Genomic DNA, 12578 nt, shown 5'->3' on the forward strand with positions numbered 1-12578 from the left:
TGAATTAAGGTTATCAAAGATTCAGACCATGATTTGGGAATTTTACCATCTAACCTGCATTCATTAAAGATTTGGAGCATATTATTTCTTAATGTTTCATTTTCTATTTTATACCACTTTGCTGGAATAGCGTCTGGCCCTGTGGCTTTGTTGTTTTTTAGTTTCTTAATAGTTATAAGGAGTTCTTCCATTGTTATGGGACTCTCCATCCTCTTCTGTTGTTCTTCTGTTAATTGTGGTAACTCTGAACTTTCTAGGTATTTAAATACTTCATCTTCCTCAATATTATCATCTTTGTACAATTCTTTTAAAAAAAATTGTACTATGTTTGCTTTTCCCTCTGTGTCATATTTTATTGTTCCGTCTTTGTCTTCTAAATATTTAATTAATTTAGATTGTCTCTGTTTTCTCAGTTTATATGCTAACCATCTACCTGGTTTGTTGGCATGTTCAAAATATTGTTGCTTAGCTCTTTTTATTTTTTCCAGTGTCTGATTTTGTTCTTCCAGTCTAATTTTATGTTTAATTAAATTTATTTTTTTTCCAAATCCTTATTTTTCATATTTTGTTGTGATATAAATTCTAATTGTTTTAATTCATTCATTAATTGTTCATATTTTCTTTTCTTATCTTTATTATATTTTGCTGTGTAGGATATTGTTAATCCTCTTATGTATGCTTTAGTTGCATCCCATAAATTTTGGGGAGTAGTATCTGTATTTTTATTAATTTCAAAAAATATTTTTAATTCCTTTTCAATCCATTCTTTATATTCTTTCTCTTTCAAAATATTTCTATTCATTTGCCAGTTATAGTGCTTTTTACTATTTCTCATGTAGACTATAACTGGATTATGGTCCACCCAAGTATTAACATCTATTTCCACCTCTTGTATATACTCTGCTGTTGATTTAGGAGCCCACACCATATCTATTCTAGTCCAAATTTTGTGGGGGTTTGAGTAGAAAGTATATTGCCTTCTTTGAGGATGTCTTTCCCTCCAAATATCATTCAATAACAGTTCTGCTTTCATTTTTTGAAAAGTGGAGGGTAGTAAATTCTTTTTTTTCTTTTTATTATTTTTCTTCTCCCCCGAGTGGTCTAGTTGCCTGTTTGTTATGGCATTAAAATCTCCAATAATTAACATATTTTCCAAATTTAACTCTATAATTTTTTGGTGTAGTTTTTTATAAAATGCGATTTGATCATCGTTTGGGGCATATATAGAGACAATAGCAAGAGGTCTAGGTTCAATATTAACCTGGACAATCAAAATTCTACCTTCATTGTCACTAAATAATTGTTTGGAATTTATAGAACTCTCAACATACATTGCTACTCCTCTTTTCCTTTGATCTGCTAATGCAGCATACATATTCCCAATTTTATTATTTAACAATAAGTTCCGATTACTTTTTTTTATATGTACTTCTTGAAGTATAACAATTTGAGCCTTTTGGTTCTTAATTTTAGAAAATATTTGTTTTCTTTTTTTTGGTTCATTTAATCCATTGACATTTACAGAGAAAATTTTTAAGTCTCTCAATGTGGTCATTTATTGTACTTCTTGGTTTCCCGCTGGGGTTGCTTTCTTCTGGCCCCGTGGTCCTGCTCCTCCACTTGTGCAGATGCCCCCATGGCTTCCGCCTGCATTGCTTCCAGTTCTCTTGTTAACTGTTCCATTTCGCTTATTCCACTATTTTCATAAAAGTCTCTTGCTTGATCCAGATTCTCCAACTTATATCTTGTTGATTTCCATGTCAATGACAGTCCTTGTGGAATAAGCCAGCGAAAAGTTATGTTCTCTTTGATCAAGAGTTTGGTCAAAAAGTGGTAGTCTCTTCTCGTCTCTCGAACACGTCTTGGAATTTGTTTTAATATTTTTATTTCTTTGCCTTTGTGTTGTAATTGACCAGTTCTTGACCAGTGCAATATGTCATCTCTCAAGGTTTTTCTTACAAATTTGATGTGAATCTCTCGTGGGAGATTAAAACGGCGTATGTAGCTGTTCGAAGTTCGATTTCTTTTATTATTTCAAGTGGGTCCATCTTGAGGATTTTCCCAATAATGTCAGCCATAATGGCCTTTAAATCTTCATCCTTTTCTTCTATTATATTTTGAAATCGTAGCCCATATGACGCACGTTGCATTTCCAGATGTGTGATTGATTCATCAAATCTTCTGTACCGTGAATCCGCTCTGTCCTCAAGGTGATCAATTCTTTTCTCCATTTTCTCCGCCTTTTCTTCAGCTACTTTCATTTGGTCTTCACTGTCTTTCAAGGCTTGTTTGATCTCCTTCATCTGGTCTTTCATCTCTCCTGTGTCTACTGTCATATCAGCCATCTCTGCTTTTATTTCGTCTCTCTGTTGGATTGCATCGCGTTGAGATTTAAGCATAAAATCATTTAGTGCAGTTAGTGTCTCTTGGATTGAGGCCAGCGAAGGTTGTTGTGGTTTCTCTTTGTCCTTCTCCTTGGTAAACATAGTTGCTGATAAAACCGGCTGTGCGGGGGATGGAAGAGGCAAGCCTTGGGGAGACGATGCAACAGATGTCTGCTTCTTAATTGTTTTGGTGTAGGTAGAAGTACTTGACATTTTAAAATTTGAAATTAATATTATTTTATGTTAGCAATACAGTGGTCCCCTCGATCATCGCGAGGGTTCCGTTCCAGGACCCCTCGCGATGATCGATTTGTCGCGAAGTAGCGGTGCGGAAGTAAAAACACCATCTGCGCAAGCGCAGATGGTTTTTTTATTTCCACCGCAGCAGCGAGGAGCCGAAGATTGGGGTTTCCCCGCCGCCTCGCTGCTGCTGCTTGTCCGCTGCGCGTGCCGCCCCGCCCCCCCCCCCCGCGCTGTTGCTGGGGCCGCTTCTCAGCTGAGAAGCAGCCCTGGGGTTTCCCCCCCCCGCGCGCAGCGCGTGCCGCCCACCCCCCCGCGCTGTTGCTGGGGCCGCTTCTCAGCTGAGAAGCGGCCCTGGGGTTTCCCCCCGCCGCGCGCGCGTGCCGCCCACCCCCCCGCGCTGTTGCTGGGGGCCGCTTCTCAGCTGAGAAGCGGCCCTGGGGTTTCCCCCCCCGCGCAGCCGCGTGCCGCCCACACCCCCCGCGCTGTTGCTGGGGGCCGCTTCTCAGCTGAGAAGCAGCCCTGGGGTTTCCCCCCCCCGCGCAGCGCGCGTGCCGCCCACCCCCCGCGCTGTTGCTGGGGCCGCTTCTCAGCTGAGAAGCGGCCCTGGGGTTTCCCCCCCCCGCCCGCTCGCGCGCGTGCCCGCCCACCCCCCGCGCTGTTGCTGGGGGCCGCTTCTCAGCTGAGAAGCGGCCCTGGGGTTTCCCCCCCCCGCTGCGCGCGCGTGCCGCCCACCCCCCCGCGCTGTTGCTGGGGCCGCTTCTCAGCTGAGAAGCGGCCCTGGGGTTTCCCCCCCCGCGCGCTGGCGCGTGCCGCCCACCCCCCCCGCGCTGTTGCTGGGGGCCGCTTCTCAGCTGAGAAGCGGCCCTGGGGTTTCCCCCCCCATGCCGCGCAGCGCGTGCCGCCCACCCCCCCGCGCTGTTGCTGGGGCCGCTTCTCAGCTGAGAAGCAGCCCTGGGGTTTCCCCGCGCGCGCTGCGCGCCGCGCGCCGCCCGCCCCCCCACGCTGTTGCTGGGGCCGCTTCTCAGCTGAGAAGCAGCCCTGGGGTTTCCCCCGCGCGCGCAGCGCTGCGCCGCCCCGCCCCCCCCACGCTGTTGCTGGGGCCGCTTCTCAGCTGAGAAGCAGCCCTGGGGTTTCCCCTCCGCGCGCAGCAGCGGCGCGCCGCCCGCCTCCCCCCACGCTGTTGCTGGGGCCGCTTCTCAGCTGAGAAGCAGCCCTGGGGTTTCCCCCGCGCAGCGCGCGCGTGCCGCCCGCCCCCCCCACGCTGTTGCTGGGGCCGCTTCTCAGCTGAGAAGCAGCCCTGGGGTTTCCCCCGCGCGGCGCGCGCGCACCGCCCGCCCCCCCACGCTGTTGCTGGGGCCGCTTCTCAGCTGAGAAGCAGCCCTGGGGTTTCCCCGCGCGCGCAGCGCGCGCCGCCCGCCCCCCCCACGCTGTTGCTGGGGCCGCTTCTCAGCTGAGAAGCAGCCCTGGGGTTTCCCCGCGCGCGCGCGCGTGCCGCCCGCCCCCCCACGCTGTTGCTGGGGCCGCTTCTCAGCTGAGAAGCAGCCCTGGGGTTTCCCCCCCGCGCGCGCGTGCCGCCCCGCCCCCCCGCGCTGTTGCTGGGGCCGCTTCTCAGCTGAGAAGCGGCCCTGGGGTTTCCCCGCGCGTGTGCCGCCCACCCGCCCACGCCATTGCTCGCGCCTTACCGGGGCAAGAGGGGGAAGACCCAGGGAAGCCTCTGCCCGGCGGGGAAACTCCACCATCTACGCATGCGTGGAAGGGCACGCATGCACAGATGGTGGAGTTTACTTCCGGGTTGAAAACTCGCGATATAGCGTTTCGCGAAGATCGAGATCGCGAAACTCGAGGGACCACTGTATGTAGAAAATTACTATAAATTCCAAACCTACACAATTAATTACCCTAGGCAAACCACAATAAAAACTGAAATTTGGAATACAGTTCAAATACAAGTGCGATTAGAATTCAATGTTCAGGATATAACTCGTAAATTCTTATTACTCTAAATCCAGAGTTTATATAAAAAGAAAAGAAATTGGTTTGGCACAGCAGGGGGGAAAAATAGAAGGAAAACCAAAGGAGAAGGAGGAAGAAAGGAAATAAAGAAAAAAAAAGGAAAAGGGAGTAAAAAGAAGAGGGCAATCTGGAAGGAAAGAAAGAATATTATTCAATTAAGGAGGAGCAGGATACCAAGGGTTTTTAACAGTGCATATACAAAACCAAGATAATTATAATGTAATATAGGTTTAAAATTCAAAACTTAAAATTGTAAGAAGGAAAAAGCAAAAAACCAATTATTAATATTCCAGTCGTAATAGAATACTTTGTTGATTGAAGGTCTAATCTGTTGTAGAAAACACTTTGGCGTAGGTTAAAAGAAGGTCCCGTTGATTTGAAAACTAGAAACAGTAAAGTTTAATCTTCTCAAAATTTATAAAATCTCAGTTTTCCAAACGATTGCAATTTAATTATCCAATGTTAAAATGAAGTCGATCCGTCTCTCGCAGCTTAAGGGAAATTGTAAAGCCTCTCCGCTACGTATCCGACAAAACCGCCGTTAATCCAAACGAAATAATCCAACGAAGTAATCCAAATAGGGTCAATCAGATAATCCAAATACAAAAAATCCCAAATAGGAGGAAAATATTTTTTTATGTATTTATTCAAGTTTTGTGACTAGATAGTAAGCAGTCTTAATCCTTCCGCTAAAAAAAAATCCGAGCCCGGACTTCATTTTCTAATATTTTTGTAACCAATTGCTTCAAGAGGGGAAAAAATATTCAACCAAATAGTGTCATTTTATATCTATTAATCCTTTTAATGTCTCATTTTGAAATCCTTCAAATTCCCCTTGTTTTCAAGCGTTTAACAGTTCAAGTCCAAATTCAAAAGAATAAGTGAAAGTAGTAAAAATAAGTTCCGGCTGTTGATTTGCGCCTGGATACAATGTTTTTCAACAACTTTCTCTTTCGCCTTCTTTTAAAACTTTTTATTCTCCGCTTTCTTTTACTTCAATCTTCTTATTTAACATGGAACATAGAAGAAAAAAATCTTTTTACCTTGATTGTAGCTTCTTTAGTGTATTCCTTTTTCACTGAGGATTGCTTTAATCTCTGCTTTCACTTTTCAGATGTTTCTTGCTTCCCGCTGGTTTGGTGGGATCGCAATGGCCGCGTCCTCTTACGAGAGGACCGGTGCTCCCTGCTCCAGAGCTGCAGGACAGACCCCCTGCCCCCGGAGCCTTGGCGATGGCTCCTCGGACAGAGGGAAATCCCCTGTTCTAGGATCGAGCCATCCGGACTCGATCCGATCGCGTTTGGGCGACCTCTGGGAGGGTGAGAGGAGTCTCAAGGTAGAGCCCTGCCAAGAGACTCCGCTGCAGTCCTCGACGAAACCGGAAGTCTCTAATCTCTCACTTTTCATGGTTCTCCTATACCTTCTTGTTTTCACTGTTGTTTTCTGCTGAAATTTAAAAATTGTATGCATATAAATTAGTCTTCTAAATTACCTAAAAGTAAAAGTCTGTCTTTTTGCTTTACCCTAGTGAGCAACTCTTCTCCCATTCCTGGATTTGTTGGACTACTGAGTAGGGGGAAATCTAAGTATCATCCTTTAAAAACATTTTTTAAAAAACCAGTAGTAGCACCTGACATCATTTCCTTTTAGACATAATCAGTTCACTAATTTAGCATTTGAAATACATTAAACACATAGGAAGGAGTTTGTTCACTTTTCTTGCCATTTTAGAGGACCATGTTTACTTGCTGGGGGAAAGTTCACCTTGAAGTTAAAAGCAACCATCCAAAAAGAATACTCAAGAGAAGAGAAACACTAACCCAGTGTTTTTCAAACTTGGCAGCTTTAAAATGTGTGAACTGCTGAGCTCCCAGAATTCCACAGTCAGCTCGCCCAGCTGGTTTGACCTAGCAGAGTTGGCCTGCTCCAGTCCCATCAATGAAACAATCCACTTGTATGTTGGAAGTTTGCCCACTCTATAGCAACACCTGCCCTGTGAAATGAAGTTGAATAGTTCCCACCCTACTCATATTTCAAAGAGCCCCAGTAAGCCTGTCCTGAAGAGCCTTCCCACACTTCCCTTGCCAATAAATATGCATGATACTTTTGCTTCCATATGTGTATTTACAGGTTGGCAGAGTCTACACTACAAACAGATAATAATGAATATAAGACTAATATAGTCTTAGACTAATATACTCTGGAGGGCAGAAGGGAAAGGGGGGACATGATCAAAACATTTAAATATGTTAAAAGGTTCAATAAGGTTCAGAAGGGAAGTGTTTTTAATAGGAAAGTAAACACAAGAACAAGGGGGCACAATCTGAGATTAGTTGGAGGAAAGATCAGAAGCAACATGAGAAAATATTATTTTACTGAAAGAGTAGTAGATGCTTGGAACAAACTTCCAGCAGACGTGGTAGATAAATCCACAGTAACTGAATTTAAACATGCCTGGGATAAACATATATCCATCCTAAGATAAAATACAGGAAATAGTATAAGGGAAGACTAGATGGACCATGAGGTCTTTTTCTGCCAACAATCTTCTATGTTTCTATAATTGAATTGATGCCTGATTAACTTTAAAATATTATCAGCTGACGGTTTCTTAAAGTTTTTTTTAGAATTTTTTAAATGCAGAAAAGCTTTATTATTATTTGTCAGTGAATATTTTCCCTCTTTTTGTCTGTCTTGAAATACTTTATATTTTCTTTTAAATATTTTTATTAATTTTCATAGAAACATAGCAGATTGATGGCAGAAAAAGACATCATGGTCCATCTACTACTCTTTCAGTAAAATAATATTTTCTTACGTTACTTCTGATCTTTCCCCCAACTAACCTCAGATTGTGCCCCCTTGTTCTTGTGTTCACTTTCCTATTAAAAATACTTCCCTCCTGAACCTTATTTAACCCTTTATGTTTCGATCATGTCCCCCCTTTCCCTTGTGTCCTCCGTCCAGACTATAGAGATTGAGTTCATTAAGTCTTTCCTGATAGGTTTTATGCTTAAGACCTTCCACTTTTTTTGTAGCCCGTCTTTGGACCCATTCAATTTTATCAATATCTTTTTGTAGGTGAGGTCTCCAGAACTGAACACAGTATTCCAAATGTGGTCTCACCAGCGCTCTATACAGCGGGATCACAATCTCCCCCTTCCTGCTTGTTATACCTCTAGCTATGCAGCCAAGCATTCTTCTTGCTTCCCCTACCACCTGACTGCACTGTTCACCCATTTTGAGACTGTCAGAAATCACTACCCCTAAATCCTTTTCCACTTTAAAAAAAAGAATAGTAAGTACAGAAGATGAAAGAGAATTACATTAATAATAGTATATACAGATATTAACATTATATTAGCATTAAAGTCACTATCTATTAAAGAGAGGTGTTGATGGGAGGAGGCGCATAAATTAACAAGTTAGCAGTCAAAAGGGTGTAGAGATTTTCAGTTATCCAAGTCATGGTTGTCCCAAAGGTGTTTTTTCAGGAGGCAACTGGAATTTTTTGTTTTTTTTTCTTTTGAAGACATTTTGCTTCTCAGTCAAATAGCTTCTTCAGCTCTGACAGAATAGTGAGGAATCAAAGTATTTATATTCTTTGCAGACAACTGGCAAGCTGCATCCTTTTAGAGCAGGGGTGTCAAACTCATGTCGTAATGTTGCCATCACATATTGCAACTTTTGCCCCAAGTTGAAAAAGCACCTTTGGGACAAATGGCCAGCCACTTTGTCAAACAGCAAAGACAGACAGTAGTCAGAATATGATGATAGGTATGGAGATTCACCCATCTATCAAAAACTTATTGGATAAAGTTTTCTTCAAATAAATATCAGCATAGAATTTTACTGACTTTATATAGCACAAAATTGGGAATTGTTACCTTCCACGTAACATTGTTTCAGTAGAAAGAAAATTAGTGTAGAAGAGGATTAATTCTTAGGTTCTTTAAATGTATATGGGGAGAATAAAGTAGCACAATTAAAAGTAGCCTGTTTCTTTGCAACAAAGTAGTCATAATTAAATGTTGCTAACCCCTTGCTTCCTTCTCTAAATCAGTGATTTTCAACCTTTTTTGAGCCGCGGCACATTTTTTACATTTATAAAACCATGGGGCACATTGAGCGGGGGGGGGGGGGGTATAAAAAAAGTTTGGACAAAAAAATTCTCTCTCTCTTCCTCCCTTTGCTCTATTTCTCTCTCCCTCCCTCTTTCTCTCCCTTTCTTTTTTCTCTCTCCATCCCTTTCTTTCTCTTGCTTCTTCTTTTTTGCTCTCTTTCTCCCTCCCTCCCTCCCTCTGTCTTTCTCTCCCACCTTCCCTCTTTCTCTCTCTTGCTTTCTCTCTTGCTCTCTCTCTCATTCTCTTTCTTTTTCTTTCTTTCTTTTTCTCTTTCTCTTTCTTGTTTTCTTTCTCTCTCTCTTGCTTTCTTTCTCTCTCTCTCTCTTGCTTTCTCTCTCTTGCTTTTTCTCTCTTGCTTTCTCTCTCTCTTTTTCTTTCTCTCTCTGAGCTTCGCGGCACACTTGACCATGTCTCACGGCACACTAGTGTGCCGCGGCACACTGGTTGAAAAACACTGCTCTAAATCATAGGTGGTTTTTCCTTCAGATATATCACAAAATTGAGCTTTAGAGCAGGCAATGAGATTGTGTATGTTGCCTTCTTTGCCTTCCATTAAATCCCCTCCTAATCCACTTTGGGTTGTTAACAGATGAGAGATAAAATGAGTTACTAATAATGTTCTCAAAGTAAAATGGAAGAAATACTCGATTTGTGTTTTGTTGTGGACTAATGGCTGCCACATGTAACTTCAATTTGGGAAGAAGATAAGGGATTGCATATTTTGTCCAAACTGGTGTTAAATCATAACCTTTGTTTTTGCTGTACATTGATATCGATCTGAGTAAACCAGTTGTCAGATAATTACACACGCCTGCAAGCATCAGGAGACAATGCCTTGTGATATCTACCCACTGAGGAGTTTTTATAGCATAATGCAAACTGTGAAATCCATCTCTCCCATTTTTACACATTGATTGCCTTAAAACTCATTTTTTAAATAAAATATATGGTTTAACTCTTCATCCATCTCTTGCTTAGTCCATTTTGGTCAACCAAAACTTTCCTTTTTTCAGCCATGGAGGGTAGGGCAATTTGGTTGCTCTGGCTATTTGTGGGGGGGAGAAAGGGGGGAAGCTGTTATATTTCAAAAGTATCAACATATTGAGAAACAACCATTCATTGTCTTTTTTTATTTCACAAACACCATAAACAAACTGGGCAAATATCATTTGTCTTACTCAGTGCACTCATATACTTAGAATTTAATGTTCTGGAATTGCATTTGTGGAACAGGCAATTTGTATATAGCACTTAGAGTACTTTAATTGCCTATTTATTAGGGGTTTTTAAAATCTGGATTTGAAACCTGAAGGTTTTTTGTGCTATTAAAACAGCTTAACTTTCTGCAAAAGTGCTTTTAAATGAAGTATATAGATTGCTTATATTGGAACATGGCTGTATTGTTTTTAATATGATCTGCAATTTGCTAATCACTCAAGCCTGCTGTTCTTGTTCTCAAAGCCAGTTGGAAGCCAGTTTTTACCCCCGTATTCTAAAGGTGAAGAGTTGATTGTGGGATTCAAATTAATGAGCCATTCTGGTAGCACAACAGCTCAAAATCTGAATGAAAAGATATTAGTCCTGATGCCAAGTGCACACGAGGAACAATACTTGCCATCCAGTAAATATGCATGAATCTCAGAAGTTGTGTGCAATCATATGAAACTGTGACTTGTATTACCGTAATTCATAACATCAAGCAGAGAAGGTTGCATATTTTCTTACCTGCATAATAGCTAGTGGCTAGCATAGAAAGTTGCCTCAAATTACATTTGAAGACTTAGATCACAACTTAGTAGAAGGAACCATGATCAAGTAGAGCAGGGGTGTCAAACACTAAATCAACCACTAGCTTGTCCATATGTCTGCATTGGTTTGAATGACTTGTACGTATGCTACTGAATTGTCTTTAGTTTTAATTAGGATTTTAGCAATTAATTTTTTCTTGACTTCTTTGTATTGCTGTTGTTATTTGTAATTTTTATATTGTTGTAAGCAGCCCTGAGTCCTTTGGGATTGGGCGGCATAGAAGTCAAAATTAATTAATTAATTAATTAATTAATTAATTAATTAATTAATTAATTAATTAATTAAAATTAAATAAAATAAAAAAAATAAAATAAAATAAATAAAATAAAAAACCCCGTGGCCAGTGGGCCAGATGCATCACGAACTGGCCACACTCACCCCCAGTTTAGCAAAGGGAAATAAACTTGCAATATGTCATATGGCAATTTGAGTTTGACCCCCCTGAAGTAGAGGCTTCCATTCAAATGAGGAGGAGAGGAAAGATGAGTATTTATTAATTTTACCTGCTCTGCTTTACATCAACAAATTCTGTACAATCTCCCATCTTATGTGTACGCACCCATTTTATGCACTTTATAAATGATTGAAAATACCCCAAACTTAACATTTTAAAGAGCTCTCCCATCCATGCTTCCTGTTGGGGAACAAAGTGAAATATATTTCTCTAATTATCAATTTTTATCCAGTTGACTAAAGTAGACTACATCTATAACAGCACTTTCAAAATAGAGTATGGATTCTTACCCAACAGAGGAGGAAAGGCAGTGATGATGAAAGAGAAGTAGTGAAATTGAGTGGCTTATCATTCCATCTGTGATTCAAATAGACAACTTTATATTCTTTCTTTTTTTCAAAAATAATGTTAGCTGCATGCTTTTTTTTCTCTCTTTTTTTTTGTCCAGGTTGATGATTCCAACTGTGACTCTGAATTTCTTTCTTTACTCCTGGATGAGAAATTAGTAGTGAAATGCATTCCCACGGTTTATTATTCTCACCTTGTTAACCATATGATCGCCAATCAAGAGGAAGGACGCTGGGATGCGATCGAAATAGCGAAACAATTGCAGGAAGAAGGCTTTGCTGCTGAGGCAGGTTCACTCCTTATGGCCTTCAAAGGAACACATCCTGCACTCCAGACCTATGGTGCATCTCTAACTTCTCTTAGGCACTGGATTTGAATGGGAAGACTCTTCAAATTGCAATTGATGCCTCAAATATGATTGCTCAATTGGAAATATTACTGAAAGAAAAATGTGGAAAAATATGCTTCAGGTTCACCTTTGCTCAGTGCTATTATGAAAGTAATATGCATTTTTAACCATTTCTTTAATTGGTTTCCATTTTATCAGTACCTTTTTCATATGGCAATGCACTTCAGAAGGCTGTTGTGCATTCAGCATGACACCTAAACAATATTCTATAAATATATATTTTCCAGTTCTTTGCATAATAAATAATCATATAACACACAATCATAGAACTAAAATATAACTAAAAATTCAGTTAGATAGAACGAATGGTCTTGTGTAACATGGAAAAAGAGACTTAATATGTGATTCTGTTTGGAAGGTTATTTAATTTCTCTATTGCCATTAAATGTTTACTTTTCAACCAATTTGAGTTTACTTTTAGTGTGGTTGCATTTTCTGTATGTATGGGTAAGATTACAGTCTAAGATTAGTGGAAATTTACTAATTGAAACCCTAATCAAGGGTTATTAAGGTAATTGTAGGAGAAGACCAGCAATCTAATGTTAGTAGTTCAGATTCTTGTAACACATGCAATAAATCTGTAATCTTTTGAACAGGTTTGCTTCCTGATTTTTTTGTGCCTGACAATAATGTCTTGGGATGATATAAGGCAGAATGGTTTGTGTGTGTGTGTGTGTGTGTGTGTGTGTAAAATATCAGGTGTCACACCGAGGGTTCCAGTGAAAACTGGTTTAACAATAGATTTCTTTTTCCATAAACTTTGAACATGGATCTGCAAATAACTGTATTTTTCT

General features: G+C 41.0%; 1 protein-coding gene across 1 annotated transcript in view; it reads left to right on the forward strand.

The window, feature by feature from the left end:
• Positions 1–12188, forward strand: part of NBAS (NBAS subunit of NRZ tethering complex) — a 194249-nt gene extending 182061 nt beyond the window's left edge. The window contains exon 52 of the mRNA XM_070732857.1: positions 11476–12188. Within this exon, the coding sequence (XP_070588958.1) occupies positions 11476–11751 (276 nt within the window). The 3' untranslated portion in view covers positions 11752–12188. The remainder of the gene's footprint in view (positions 1–11475) is intronic.
• The last annotated feature ends 390 nt before the right edge of the window (positions 12189–12578 follow it).

The sequence above is a fragment of the Erythrolamprus reginae genome, chromosome 1 (assembly GCF_031021105.1).
Source record: "Erythrolamprus reginae isolate rEryReg1 chromosome 1, rEryReg1.hap1, whole genome shotgun sequence".
Taxonomy (NCBI): domain Eukaryota; kingdom Metazoa; phylum Chordata; class Lepidosauria; order Squamata; family Dipsadidae; genus Erythrolamprus; species Erythrolamprus reginae.